At 45.3% G+C, this 14,957-nt stretch overlaps 4 protein-coding genes and 1 long non-coding RNA gene across 11 annotated transcripts in view; 2 read left to right on the top strand and 3 right to left on the bottom strand.

Moving 5' to 3' along the window:
• LOC127611874 (uncharacterized) overlaps window positions 1-14,957 on the bottom strand; it is a 139,560-nt gene that overhangs the window by 77,929 nt on the left and 46,674 nt on the right. The gene's annotated exons all lie outside the window — the stretch shown is intronic.
• Window positions 567-4,999, bottom strand: LOC127611852 (creatine kinase, testis isozyme-like). Its single transcript, XM_052082642.1, has 8 exons — window positions 4,824-4,999; window positions 3,405-3,592; window positions 3,158-3,312; window positions 2,744-2,876; window positions 2,486-2,657; window positions 2,196-2,319; window positions 958-1,147; window positions 567-882 (listed from the first exon to the last, which is right to left on the bottom strand). Exons 2-8 carry the CDS (start codon window positions 3,580-3,582, stop codon window positions 704-706), a joined length of 1,131 nt encoding a protein of 376 aa, XP_051938602.1. The 5' UTR covers window positions 3,583-3,592; window positions 4,824-4,999; the 3' UTR covers window positions 567-703.
• Window positions 5,644-8,521, bottom strand: LOC127611860 (putative methyltransferase DDB_G0268948). Its single transcript, XM_052082650.1, has 6 exons — window positions 8,246-8,521; window positions 7,962-8,122; window positions 6,513-6,729; window positions 6,300-6,403; window positions 6,050-6,187; window positions 5,644-5,858 (listed from the first exon to the last, which is right to left on the bottom strand). The coding sequence occupies exons 1-6, from the start codon at window positions 8,354-8,356 to the stop codon at window positions 5,768-5,770; spliced, it is 822 nt and encodes a 273-aa protein (XP_051938610.1). The 5' UTR covers window positions 8,357-8,521; the 3' UTR covers window positions 5,644-5,767.
• Window positions 11,109-13,007, top strand: LOC127611855 (olfactory receptor 1D2-like). Its single transcript, XM_052082646.1, has one exon. The coding sequence runs from the start codon at window positions 11,520-11,522 to the stop codon at window positions 12,516-12,518; it is 999 nt and encodes a 332-aa protein (XP_051938606.1). The 5' UTR covers window positions 11,109-11,519; the 3' UTR covers window positions 12,519-13,007.
• The window catches only part of adarb1b (adenosine deaminase RNA specific B1b), a 75,180-nt gene continuing 73,969 nt past the window's right edge, over window positions 13,747-14,957 (top strand). For 3 of the 7 annotated variants that reach the window (XM_052082631.1, XM_052082629.1, XM_052082627.1), the window contains exon 1: window positions 13,747-14,037. The gene's annotated coding sequence lies outside the window, so the exon portion shown is untranslated. Of the gene's footprint in view, window positions 14,038-14,724; window positions 14,872-14,957 lie in introns of those variants that run through there. The other 4 variants (XM_052082630.1, XM_052082626.1, XM_052082628.1 and 1 more) reach the window with 2 other exon arrangements.

Here is a 14,957-nt window from a genome sequence, read left to right as displayed (position 1 = left end):
AAGGAAGCGGAACGTGTCATTCTCGTTGTGCACGCGAGCGTTCTGAAATCATTTTCCCCATCAATAGTGTAAATTTTATACTTGATCAGATTAACAACTCCATAATAGCAACTTTATTAACTCGGATCCATTTTTGTCTCCCATCTTGTTTGATCACATAGGCCACCATATTAAATTTGTGAATGATCATTGCAATCCGAACCGCCAGTGTGGCATCACTGCAGGGAACAGAATTAAACGATAAAAGATGTAAAAATACAGTGCATCCCTAAATTGTTTTTGTGTACAACCCATTTTGGGAGGCTTACATTACATGTTCGCTTTTGTCAAAATCCAAAACTATTCCATTAGTTTGCACGTTAGCTTTTATGTAAAGCTTTTTGGGAATGTTCAGTGTATTACCTGTATTAAGTATTACGATTTCTGCATTACAATGCGTGTTAGCAAACTGAATTACTCAATAGGATGAGCGAAATACTCTGCATTTGTTTTGTGCATTGGAATGCGTTTGACTCTGGTCTACATTAGCTTCAGTGAAAATGTTTAGTCACTCACATGAGACAATGTAAAGTTTTCATCATTACTTTATTTGAAGTCCATCCCAACCTTACGCACATTATTTAGCAGTACATATGAGCAGAAACTGCATAGAGGATAGTAATCATAGGAAATGGGGGACAGAAAAGATTTGGGTGGGAGGGTTCTACTTCTGGTTGGGCATCAGATCATCAATGCCCTCCTCCTTCTCCAAATTCTTCTCCATGTCCACCAGCAGCTTGACGCCGTCCACCACCATCTGCACAAGCTCCACCTCGGAGAATCCCAGTCGGTCCGCGTTGGAGATGTCAAACACTCCGTCCACGGCATCGGTGTCCACGCCACCTGATTGACAAACCAGTGTGAGTACTCATGGAAGCGCAAGAATTGGACCAAAGCTAGCTCGCGGTTTGCCAGTACCAGTTCCGCGTTTTTGGAGACGCAGCCTCTTGAGAATCTCCTCAAAATCGGCGTGCTTGGCCAGGTTCGGCAGCTTTACGTGTACGCCGGCACGCAGGCCGGTGCCCAGGTTGGAGGGGCAGGTCAGGATGTAGCCCAGATGCTCGTTCCACATGAAGACGCGGCCTTTCTCCTTGAATCTGGCTTCGATCTGCAGGTGGTGAGATTATTTCAACCCATTACATTGCCTCTGATCTCCCACAGGTGGTGAGATTTCTTCTGCCATGTGGTGAAATTTCTGACCATTTAAAATAAGTCAAGTCAAGAGTATTTCTCGAGCACTTTCCAACAGCCATCGCTGCATACAAAGTGCTGTACATGGAGCGATTTAACATACACAATAAACAGTAAGACGAATCGGTAATAAAGGCGGTAGAAAGCACCAAGCAGTAAAATCAAGAACAAATCTAAGTCATGCTGAGTCGAACGCCAATAATATATATTATTTAACAAATAATATAATATAATATAATATAATATAATATAATATAATATAATATAATATAATATAATATAATATAATATAATATAATATAATATAATAATATAATAATATTCATTCATCTTCCGAGCCGCTTGATCCTCACTCGGGTCGCGGGGGGTGCTGGAGCCTATCCCAGCTATCTTCGGGCAGTAGGCGGGGGACACCCTGAATCGGTTGCCAGCCAATCACAGGGCACACAGAGACGAACAACCATTCGCACTCACACTCGCACCTAGGGACAATTTAGAGCGTTCAATCAGCCTGCCACGCATGTTTATGGAATGTGGGAGGAAACCGGAGCACCCGGAGAAAACCCACGCAGGCCCGGGGAGAACATGCAAACTCCACACAGGGAGGCCGGAGCTGGAATCGAACCCGGTACCTCTGCACTGTGAAGCCGACATGCTAACCACTGGACTACCGGGCCGCCCATATAATAATATATAATATAATAAAATAAAATAAAATTAAAAAAAAATAATAATAAGGGTTCCCTGCCATTTTTTGAGTCCAGGGAATCTCAAACAAGCAGATTTTAAAAAGTTGCCTATTTGAGGATGTGTTTTCCCACAAAGTTGAAAACAAAGTAGTTTGTAGAATAAACTGGGGGATTTAAAAAGTTGCCGATCATCTGCCTGACTAAAGTGTTGCACTTTAATGGCGTAGTATCATTTCCAGTTTGCGCGCCACTGGTTAGGAAAACCTTTGTACGCACCTCTGCCAATCCAGTGCAGAAGCGGGTGAACACTTCCTTTATGTTGCCTCCTTTCTGCATTGAGATGACGCGCAGATGGTCCTCCTCGTTCACCCACACCAGAAAGGTCTTGCTCTCGTTGTGCCTTTGAAACGCAGCTTGGCAAAATGACTTGCTAGTACAGATATTTCATTGAATTCACCGCAGAAGTACATTTCAAAAAAAAAAATCTCAATTCCTATACTTCCCTCTCCTGCATGAACCCTTCTGAAGTCGTATGGGTATCGAGAATCAATAGGCGCTTTCCTCACCAGATGCCTCTGCCGTCGGGCCAGTCGCGGGCCATCCTGGAGGCCAGCAGCAGAGGGGACACGGGTTTGTCAAACAGGAAGTGGTCGTCGATCAGCTGCTGCTGCTCCTCCTCCGACATGTTCTTCAAGGCGTAGTACGTGCCAGTAAGGTCTCCGGTCAGAGCGCCCAGAGCTAAAAGGCAAAGAAATATGTTTGTGACTTCAGACTAGTGTGTACAGCCCCCCCCCCCCCCCCCCACTCAAGGCATTTTCCTTTACCTTCGATGGAGAGCTTCTCCAAAGCGCGCCTCTCTCCTCTGGTGCAGTGTGGCGGCAGGCAGAAGCCGCGGATGCTGCGGCCTGTTCGGACACGGGAGCTAAGAACGTAGTTGGGGTCCAGGTCGTCGCCGCCCTAAACGAGGGGAAGGGGCGTGGGGGGGGGGTGGGGGGGAGAAAGAGCTACTTTGGATTCTTTCTAAGTTGCAAATCATCAGTGGCTTTCATTTTCAACAGGAAGTCAAACAAAATCCGTTTTCCTATACTGTGTCCTGTTCATGTTTTCAGGAATACCGAAAAAGACACACCGCCACAACCATAAAGCCCAAAAAAGTGACTGATCAGTTTCACTTGCCGGTTGAAAATGGAATGGAAAAAAAAACACAAAAGACAAAATGTAAATCTCCAGACGCTTACCACCAGATTCCCCGGATTGAGGTCAGTCTTGTGCGTGTCTGTGGCCTTGTATCCGCCGTGTCGATCCTCAATCACGAGGTCAAAAAGCTCTTTGTAGACCTCGTAGGACTCCTCGTCTCCCGCCACGCAACCCACCGTCATGATGTAGGGGTGGCCTGCCCACGTTCACACCGCGTTGACACCAGAGAGTCATCAAAAGAACCGCGTGGCGACACCGGGTCGAAGTGAGGCGCGGCGTTACCCATACCAGGATTGTCCACGCCGGTCTGAATGACGCCGTCGATGGTGAAGCCGCTGCGGGTGGACCTCTCCTTCATCGTGGCGTACATGTCCTGAGTCAGAAACTTGGCCATGTGGTTCTTATGCTGACTGAGATCCGGGAACTCGTCCGTGGCCGTCAGCCCCCTCTGCTTGCGATTGGCCATCCCTTCACAGCTAAAACAAAATCGCCAGCAACACGTTAAGCGTCCCGAGAGCAGATGTCGTCTGTCCGTTTTGGGAGTTTGGCTAACCTTCCCAGGCAACGGCACTTCTTTCCATCAACTCCCGAGTCGCACGAATACTTCACTGAAGTGAGCACATTCATGGCGCCCCTTCTTAAAAGTGGCAAAACTCTCTTCACAGTACGAGGGAAACCCAACGCGGGCATGATACCGCAGCGTAACCAAACTGAAAAGGTGCCGAGTCAATTTTAGTGTTGCATCACAACAAAACCACAAAATACATCTTCTCAGGGAGCCATTGTAGCACCAAATTATTCCATTTTAGCAGTGAATCTCAACAATATGCGTTTACCATCAACACAACAAATGCCCCCATTGAATTAGCGGTGAAGCAAATAAGGCACACAATGAAACGGTCCACTTTTGAACCAAATCTTAAAAACTAAAAAAAAATAATCAAGCACACAAATCCACCGAAGCACCAAATAAGAACATTAGCGGATGTGACAGGTTTTCTACGGGCAACACAGAAATCGAGCCGGAAAAAAAGTCTGATGGATGGACAGAATCAAAAGTCACTCTGGGGCAGCCAAAATGTCAAGTTCAAAGTAAGATGCACCTAATTATTAAAAAAAAAACATTTAAAAATTAAAACTGTGGGCTTTGCGCCTCAATGTTAAGTTGGGCTTCAAGGCCAAATGACACTTGCTCTAATCACTCCCATAATATGCATCATGGCCTTTTGCAACCAAAGTGATGAAGTCACAAAGCTAAGTTTTGTATGATTTTTTTTATGATGTCACAACCTTTTCCACACAAAATAGAAAATGTCTCGGCCAACTAATTCCATTAAAAAATTGAGTATCAGCTTCCATACGACTGATTTCTGCTAATGTAGTTGAACACTTTTAAGGCGAACACGAATGACCTCAACAGGGAAACATTTCGCTCTTTTCTTTTACACGTTCTGAATGTGTATGTCATGTCATTTTTATCGATTAGTGTGAAAAACAATCACATGCCATGTGATAAACATCATTTTTTTGACCATTTTTGTCAGTTTGAGATGATTTATGTTTTCACGAGCGGTCAACTTTTAACAACTGAGAGGCACCAGAACGCTTTATTCCATCAAGCGATATGGAAATGATGAAATACGTTATCACGTATTTTATTTCCATGTGAAATGCTCATTTTGCTACCAAAGTGCGTCGCGTGCTTACCTGATTCAGCAACACTTGGGGAAGATCCGATTAAACGTTGAAGATGCTCGCGCACACAACTTTTTAGTCTGGAGAGAAACTCTTTCTTTTATATTATTCGGCCCAACTCGACGCCGTCAGACGTTCTTTGGATCACAGCGGCGCGTGTTGTGCCACCGACGTGACAAATGCTATGAAAGGTGACGCGCGCGGCTCGTTGAGTTTGAACGCTGCTTTTCTCCAAACGCGGCGGCGTGACGTTCAGGTTTTTTTTTTTTAATATTTAGTTGAATTCCCCTATCGCATGACGTAGCGCTTGTAACGCAAGCAAGCGCACAATTCCGCTTTGGTTGGCAAGCTTTTATTGACATTGCTTATATCATGGTTTGTTTCTTGACAAGTCAATACATGTTTTTCGTTGTTGTTTACAAATAAGATGCGGTTTACTTTTCCCATTGTTATTGAAAGCATCATATATACATGCATACACCTAGGTCCGATATTAAATTAATATTCGACGTTATGAACGAACTGTGACAAGTTTTACATTCAGCATACGTTATGTTAAGGCCCAAGGGCTGTTCCACAGAAAATTCGGTTCATCATTCTTTTTTTTTAACCCCATAAATGTTGGACGCCAAGTGAGGAAAATAATATAATGTCGCCCTCTAGCGGCAATTTGAGGACGATGAAACGGTTTATTCGCAATAATGTAGTGTGCTCGAACTTTTTAAACCTTTCTGAATCTGGTTGTAATACACCGGCGGGGCTCAAGAACTACGGAAATTTAAAAAAAATCCATGGCATTCTGTTTTACTGACAACACTACCAAAGACCCCGATTAGAGATGTGTGAATTCATTTATTTGCCAAAATAACGGGGTCCTAAAAGTGACAACTTTCTGGGTAGGGCTGCAATACAGGCCATTTCTACTTTTTATTAAAAAAAAAAAAAGATACATCTTCTCAGCCGCTTTTGCTTGCCAGCAGGTAGAAATACTTGACACCCAGCACCACTTCTGTCTCCGCAGAGGTCACCTTCATGATAGACATCAACCTGTAATGAGGAAGTCAGGAAAAAGAAAAAACAAAATTAGCACATAAGTAGCTTGTCAGCTGCACCTTTCTGAAAATGCGTCTGCGGTGTCACATTTTGGCTAATTTAATGACTAGCCAATTTCGTGATCACGGCGTAGGGCAAAAAGACAAGTAGGGGTGCTGTGAGTAGTCAAAATCAAGTCGGAATACCTTTGACAAATGTCCTGTGAGAGCCTTTCGGCCTTCTGGGGGTCTTCCCTCAGCAGAGCCTGATAGCTGGAGAACGATTCCACAAAGCCCATGTAGCTGCTCAGGGGCATGGACTTCTTCACCCACATCTCCTCATTCCTGCAGTAGGAACGGTGAATCAGCTCTTCATTCATTTATTCAATTTCCATAGCACTTATCGTGCTCTGGGTCGCGAGGAACCAAAGCCTAACCCGAGTTGCTGAGCGCTCACCATTCTTTGTCAGCATAGGGGATGGAATTGTAGGCTTCTCGGTACAACTCAATCGATTTCGGACCAAGAATAGTACTACGGTAAGGATGCAAAGCAGCGTAGAACTGAAATTGACCAAAATAAAAGCACACTTAGGATTCACAGAGGTGATTTAAAGCCTGTAAAAAAATATTATATACATATAAATAGTCCTCCTTTACAAACTGTGAGCACCTCTTTGCACACTTGGTTGAGCGACTGTTGGCAGCAACCCGGGTAGGCCAGTTCCATATCGAGGGTGTAGTTGAGCAGAGCCAAGCAACCGCGAGGCTTCAGGACCCTGTCGGCTTCCTGCAGAAAGCGTGCTCTGTCAAACCAGTGGAAGGCGCACATGGCCGTTATCAGGTCCGCTGAGCTGTCGGCAAACGGCAGCTCCTCAGCCACGCATTGTCTAAAGGTGGAATTGTACACACACACACACACACAAAAAACGCTTTTAATATCCAGGATACTGTAGGACATCCATCCTCGTGCAGTATTTTCTTAAGCACCTCATTAGGATTGCGGGGAGGGATGGGAGTCATAAACTGGTTCTTGTTTTGGTAATTTGAGAATTTGAGTCCTAGGAATCCTTTTGTTTGCTTCGCCGATAATTGCGCTTTCTGAAACAAAGAAATTCGATGTTTGCTTTGCTGATAATTGCGCTTATCAAAACATTCATTCATCTTCCGTACCGCTTGATCCTCACTAGGGTCGCGGGGGGTGCTGGAGCCCATCCCAGCCGTCTCCGGGCAGTAGGCGGGGGACACCCTGAATCGGTTGCCAGCCAATCGCAGGGCACACATAGACGAACAACCATCCACGCTCACACTCACACCTAGGGACAATTTAGAGTGTTCAATCAGCCTGCCATGCATATTTTTGGAATGTGGGAGGAAACCGGAGCACCCGGAGAAAACCCGAGGGGAGAACATGCAAACTCTACACAGGGAGGCCGGAGCTGGATTCGAACCCGGTACCTCTGCACTGTGAAGCCGCGTGCTAACCACTGGACTACCGGGCCGCCCTCTTATCAAAACAATAAGTAATTTAAAAAAAGGACTTTGACCGGGGCTCGGCTGCTGCTGAGGCTGTTTACATGCGCCTCTCTCGCTGCTGTGACCGAATTCAGAGCAAAAATGGCAGAAGAGTGAGAGGAGAAAATATTAGAATATTACATACATGAGGAGGACTGTAAACATTCCCAAATGTTAATAGCCACAATCGATACCTGGTGGATTAAAATAGAGCTCCCCTCATATTCTAGTAGGAATAAATGAAAATTTAAAGTTCTTTGACTTTCCTCATTCTCACTGTTTAACGTTGTGGTATCACCTTAAAACCCCCCAAATAAATTATGTAAAGTCCTAGTGGAAATTTTCACAAGTACTTTTTCTTTTTGCCCTCTTTCCATAAAATACATATTGCACATACACATTCATTACACAAGCGGGATTATGAACGTGATGGGCATTGTTCTTGGATATGTGTGAATTTGATGTCATGAAACCCGACTGTGGATGGTATTCTGGCAAGGCCCCTGTTGAAAATAATAAAAGGCTCAACATTGCATTCCCTCACCAAAAAGGGAATCCATACTGGCTCATTTGGACTCCTCAGAAAGTCGCCGCGCCGTCGACCTACCGATAAGTGACGTTGGGCTCTCGAGCGTGCTGCGAAGCCACCTCCAGCTGGGCAGGGCTCACGTCCGTGCCCACCACGGACTCAAAGTGTTTGGCCAGCAGCACCGTGCCTTGCCCCGAGCCGCATCCCACATCCACGGCCAACAGCAGGGGCTCACCTTTCTGCCAAAACGCCGTCTATTGATTACTGATTGATTATTGAAAATGTCTTCCAAACGCCTTTCCGTTTGAAACGCAGTACACTCATGAGTAAGACAACTCATACTCGGAGGCATGACCTCCTACCTGTTTTCTCACAAATTCCAGCACACGCTGAATCAATTGATCCGATGGCGAAATCCGATATTTCCAATAGGAGGCGGCATGATCTTTGCCTTCAAACAGACGGTGAGCCATCACAAGTCAAGGAGAGAAGACAGAAGGTCAATTGCGAAGTGAGTGTCTTAAAATTACTTCCTCGTTGGCGTTGTGTGGCGCTCCCGGCGCATATTCAGGTCACATACACACACACAAAGCGGGAACAGTGCGCCGATTGTACAAATGGGAGGCCCCATTCGGTAGTCCGTTGGCACATGCCATGTTTGCCAATGAGGGCCTTTAAAGAGAACTCTTCTTTCATACGTTCACACTGCCGGGCAGGATGTCCAATTCGAATTTTTAAAAACTGTTATTTTTTGTACTCGTTCAATTTCAATATTAAATGCGCCGACAAGGTGTGAACGCAACATTTCGATGACGTTGTACGCATGCGCATAAAGTGTGACCTCGAGCGAGGCGCACGTCACGGGACTCGCGCGGTGTTTCGGATGAATTTTAGATCTCAGGAACGCGAAGCTCCGTGGGAGTGTCGGCGTGTCGTGAACGGGAATTCGTGGCGACGGCTGTTTTTCACCGATCGAAATCCGCCCTATATTTGCAGTTACACACAAACGACAGCACACGTCTCAGGAACGTTGTTTATTTCATCCCTCCGGTTTATATTAATGTTTTAAGCATATCTGAAATCCGGTGATTGAGTTCAAAGTGAAAGAAATCTTGACTCTCGAACGAGTTTCCCCATTTGCAGCGATGGCCACCATTCTCATACTACATACGTATCTGATTTATATTTTACGTACGAAACGGCCTGGGTTGGATTTGAGAAAGAAATCGGAATTGTTCAATTCACATTGCGTGAAAAACATCAGATACATGTCACAAATCAGCGATGGAAAAAAAATATTTTTATATCACAAAAACTTGACGACCGGAGTGTGTGGACTTGAATATACCCAACGCGTGTGTGTATATACTGTATATAAACGTGTGTAAACAGAGTTCATCATGATGAGGGTTTGTTGATGAGTCGCCTCAGCAACTTGTTAAACTGATAAACATGTTTGTTATTGTAGAGTGGGCCCCTTATGAGAGCAACTGTGCTACTAATTGTTCTCAAGGGACAGCAATAGGGACGGATAATGACCCGTTGACCATCCAATTTGCAGAACGCTTGTGAATAGAGGCAATATTCCCCACCGCTCCCCCCCCCCCTAAATCGAAATATAGAAGCAGAATCATATTCTGCCAGTACAATATACTTAGATTATACTTTTTGTTCTCCTATTTTCTTCCTTTCATAATTTTGCTGCTGCAAATTGGGAATTTCTCCATCGGGAGACGAATAAAGGTTTTCTTATTCTTATTGACATTGATTCTATTTAAGCTTCGGTCTTGTGGTATACTCCTCAATCACGTAAAATTGAACAGCTGACTTCAAAAGAGAGGGGGGGAAACAGTCGTGTATGAGACATTAACAATAATTTCAACGATGACCACAGAACAGTTTTTTGTTTTACATTTCTCCTTATGTTCATGTCAATTATGCATTGAAGAGGCACATTTTGTAGGGAAAAAAAATGTGACGTTTATTGAAAAAAGTCTTCCAATGAGGTCGTTGATGTCATTTCATTGCAAAACCGGACAACTTCAAGAAAATGTCAAAAAAAGCCAACGTTTTACAAGGCAAGTTCTACACACACAAAAAAATTAACAAATTACAGGAAAGTAGCAAGTACTGCGCCTTGTGAATACCTTGATGAACCCTTAAAGGCCTTCAAAGAGTCTCATTGATTGCGGCACTTGGTTACGGCAAACATTGGCAAAGGCCTCCTTGTAGCATCTGCCAAGCTGATCACGAACATCAATCTCAGAGAGATGACTTGCGTGTCAGTCTTGCGCAACAAGGAGAAACACTAAACCAGGGGTGCCCATTAGGTAGATCCTGATCTACCGGTAGATCTAAGACAGGTCCCAAGTAGATCCGAGGAGTGTCGAGAAGAAAAAAAACAAACAACCATTTGTGTGTCTTTGTACATGTTAGTAATATATTTTTGTGTTTATATACACTGCACACTAATCAGTCTCATTTTCACACCAAAAAAATAAATAAAAAAATAAAATAAAGCAGGTAAATCTTAAATTTGTGTGTGTGCGTGCGCGCGCCGGTAAGGGTAGATCCCGTGAGGTTAGTTGATCGAAAAGTAGATCTTCGATCCAAAAAGTTTGGGCACCCCTGCACTAAACATTCGCCACTACAGTGCTAAATACACTTTATGATTAATCAGGTTGACATGACACGATGGGCACGCACCACGAGGCCGTTAAACGGCGGATCTGAATTCAGTGCAGAAAAATGGCGCACGTTAAACGCCAGATCAGAAGAGCTCACGTCACGTAAACAGTTGACCAGACATCTTGGATCAGAATTATTTAGGCCAGGCGTGTCCAAAGTCCGGCCCGCGGTCGAATTTCATCCGGCCCTCGGCCCCCGTCATAAAATCAGTGCCGTCTGGCCCGCGGGTTGGGCGCAATGGAACGCGTGTTGCATTGACTGAGGTCTCGTAGACTGGTGAGTGATGTTTCATAGAGTACTGCTTCCCTCTAGTGGCTAAGTGAGTAATAGCATTCACTAAATGAGTCATAGCATTTAGACACTAGAATTAAAATAAAAATGGAAATGTGAAACAGACTGGCTTACTAAAATTTGTTGAACAATATTGTTGTTCAATGTAAAGAATGTCAGCCAAGGTCGTCCCCCCGACATTTTACCACATAAAATCTGGCCCCCTTGGCAAAAAGTTTGGACACCCCTGATTTAGGCCATTGAGGCCTTAAATAATCTCAATGGAGGGAAATGCCGACATAGAGAGAAAATGCGAAGAGGAGGGACAGACTTGAAAGTGTATTGGTAGCCGGACATCCCTTACTTTTAGGGCGGACTGGAAATAACGTTTGAAGTTTTATCAGTCAGACTCCAAATTTCATCTTCCAAACGGTGGTTTAAAATTGAAAGCAAGCATATTTGGATTTGATTGGCAGTGCAGTGTCCCTGTTGGCCTCTGCCCCAAGTCGCCGAGGTCAGACAGCTCATCCAAGGGATTGACGAAAAGGCCGATATCACTCGATGGCTTTGGGGGTGTCAACACGCTGCCATTGGTCCGCCGCGGTCCCAAAGGTCACGCTGTTTTCCTGCGCAAGTCTTTAACTAGCCGCCGCTACGCGGCGTCGTCGGGAGGGGCGGATGCGCGCCTCCCTGCTACATTTGTCATGCGGTGAATTTGTCTGCTTTGTGTTGACGTCGTTTATGATGGAAAATGTTTCTCATGTCACAATGTTGACTCTGTCCGGTTTGAATTTTCCATTTGCGCAGAGACTGGCCATTTTTGTGCTGGTGCTACTCTGCTACCTCATCATCCTGCTGAGCAATTTGACCATCGTTTTGGTCGTCGCCGCAGACAGGAAGCTCCATCGGCCCATGTATGTGTTCCTGTGTAACTTATGCGTCAACGCCGTGTACGGGTCGCTCGGCTTTTTCCCCAAATTCCTGGTGGATCTCCTATCGTCTCACGTGATTTCATACGCCGGCTGCATGTTGCAAGGTTATGTCATACACTCGTCAAATACCTACGATTTTTCCATCTTGGCACTGATGGCTTACGACAGGTACGTGGCACTGTGCCGGCCTCTGGTTTATCAATCTTTCATGACGCGGCAGCGAGTGTCGCTCTTTGTGTTTTTGTCCTGGTTCCTGCCTCTGTTTTGTATGTTTATGAACACGGCGTCCCTCTTGGGGAAAAAGCTGTGTGGCTCTCACATCAACAGGCTCTACTGCGTCAACCTGATGGTGGTCAACCTCGCTTGCTCGCCGCCCGGCGCCAACAGCATCATCGTGGCGTTCAACATCGGGTTTTATTTCTTGCATTTTCTCTTTATTTGTTGGTCTTACGTGTATCTGATCAAACTGTGCGTTTCGTCCACGCGGATGTGGAAAAAGTTCAAGCGCACGTGCGCGCCGCACTTGGCCTGCCTGCTCACTTACACCGCCACCGTGCTGCTGGATTTGTTGTACATGCGATTCGGTTCGGCGCGGTTGTCGCAACACTTGCACAACTTCATGACCATCGAATTTCTTCTCATTCCTCCAATTTTCAATCCGCTCATCTACGGGCTGCAGTTGACGCACATCCGCAACAGGATCTTGGGTTTTTTCCACACAAAAAAGAAGATACGCAGCTTTTAGCCCGGGGTAATGTGCCTGCGTGCGGGAAAAATGTTGGACGGGATGTTTGCAAATGAGGTTTTTGTCCATGAACAGAAATGAAAGAACGCAGATTGGTCTCCATCACTGTTGGTCAATGCAGAATATAATTTTTCTTCGTTTTCACATCACAAAATGAACAGGTTCATCTCAGCATCTTTTGCTCGGTAAACTATACGCAATATTAACTGGCCAATTCCAATTTGCAGCTTCATTTTCATTCTTTTAATGCAATATGCTAATTTCTTGTTATAGTGAATCTGAGCTTTTGTTTGCTTTAATAGCAATGATCATAATCACTGATGATGATCAAAAAAATGAAATCAGGATCAACATGCCTCCTTTATCTTCTATGGACAATTTATATATTGGATTTTACAGCCTAATGGGGTTTCATATCGAGAAATGTATATACGGTATGTGCTGACTGTCCCCTCTAATGTTATTTCGAATAAAAGTTTTTAAAAATATGTATTTTGTATTATTTTTTCTTTTATTGCATCTTATACTTGATGACTTCTTCAAATTGGATGGAAACCAATAACAACAATTACTTCTCTGCCATATTTTTTCCTAGCTATTATGTGAAGGTAATGAACTTGAATCGTGTGGACGGCAAGACTTGAATCTGATGTACTTAAAACAGGTCATTTTAGAGTTTGCATTCAGTTCAGTTATAAAGTCATTGATGCAGTTAACATTAACAAACAAATTCACGAGAGTCTGAAATGATCTATCACGTCATAGGTGTCAAAGTCAGGTCCTGGAAGGCCGCTGTCCTGGAAGGCCGCTGTCCTGCATGTTTTCCCAAGTCTCCCTGCTGCAACACACCTGATTTTAATGAACAAGTTCAATATCAGGTTTCCGCAGAGGTTTCTGATTTATGATCTGATCTTTTGAATCAGGTGTGTTGCATCAGGGAGACATGGAAATCATGCAGGACAGCGGCCCTCCAGGACCTGACTTTGACACCTATGTATTACGTGAAAAGTGGGAAGTAGTTTTATGTATTCACAAGACCATAACGAATGAACTAATGTTTCTCTAAATTCCGCACTAAAACCGCCATTCATATCTTTACCTTTCTTAGATTCTCATCCATCTTCTCTATGCATAATTGACGAATAAAACGTCTCATCCGAAAGGCACCGAAACGAACTCCGCGTCACTAGATGGCGCTAGTGCACCGCGGTGTCCTGCGAACGCTACGACGCACGGAGCCACGGCGTCGGAGAAGAAGGCCGCCCCGATCCGTGGCTCATCCAGCCAGCCTCAGTCAGCCAGCCAGAAAGTCGTGCGGCCGCGACTGCCGCACATAACATCGCGACCTCGTTGAAGCCCAGCACTCATGCCATAGCCTGCTTCCAACAACCACTTCCCTTCTTCGTCGCTCCTTCTGAGTTCCACGCCGCCGTCGGACGACACGCAAGCGGCCAGACATCCGTGTGCGTGCGCGTGTTTTTTTTTTTTGGAACGGCAGCCACAGTGAGGATTTGAAAACGTGAGTACGACTGTGTTCTTTTTTTTTTGAGGGGGGGGGGTCCATGGAAAACCTGCTTGCTAACAGCGGGTCATTTGTTCACGTCCTCTCCGTATTGGTGCAATGTGAAACGAGCGCGATGAAGAGAACGCATCTTGGTGTATAAATATTACAAAGGCTGTGGAGTGTGCACCGTTGCTCGGTGTCCAAAAAAAAAAAACGCGAGACGGTTGTGCTTTGAAGGCGGTCGCGTCACCTCGACTCTACTCTGACACCGCCGCCTGGACGCCTCGCGAGGGTCCGCCGGGGATCTACCGCATCGTGCTCGGTCAACCGAGGGAGCCTCTCGCGTTAGTTGTTGTTGCAACACGTCGAGGGTGTTAATGCAGGTGTTCGCCGCAGTGTGCCGTCTGATGATGCCTCCGTGCTTTGGCAAGATTGGGTTGCGTTGGGGAGAGACAGGCCGGGGGGGGGGGCGAAGAGCCAAAAGGGGATCGGGGTGCGGTTAGGGCTTCGGGGGTCCCAAGGAGGAGGAAAAACACCCCGTGACGTTGGCCCCCCGGTTGATTTAAGTGTTTATGCGGTAGCTGTTTTTATTCTTTTGCACACTGAAATGTTGTTATATCCAAACTGTGCTTTAGATTTATAATTTTTAGAGACGTGAACGTGACAGGGTCCACGTCTGAAACTTTTTTGTTGCCCCATTAGGAGTCCTGGCTGCCCCCAACTGGATTGACAGTACATTGACAAGTGGCGGGCGGCACAGTGATCTAGCGGTTAGCATGTCTGGCTCACACTTCTGAGGTTGGGGGTTCAAATCCAGGCGCCAGTGTGGACTTTTTGCATGTTCTCCAGGTAATCTGACTCTCTCCCACATTAAAAAAAAAACCACACACGCTATTTCAAGGCTATTGATTAATGCAAACGTTTTGATGTACACC

The sequence above is a fragment of the Hippocampus zosterae genome, chromosome 12, assembly GCF_025434085.1.
Source record: "Hippocampus zosterae strain Florida chromosome 12, ASM2543408v3, whole genome shotgun sequence".
In the NCBI taxonomy this organism is placed as follows: Eukaryota; Metazoa; Chordata; class Actinopteri; order Syngnathiformes; family Syngnathidae; genus Hippocampus; species Hippocampus zosterae.
Note: the sequence above shows the minus strand (reverse complement) of the source record. Positions and strands in the feature narration are given on the sequence as shown.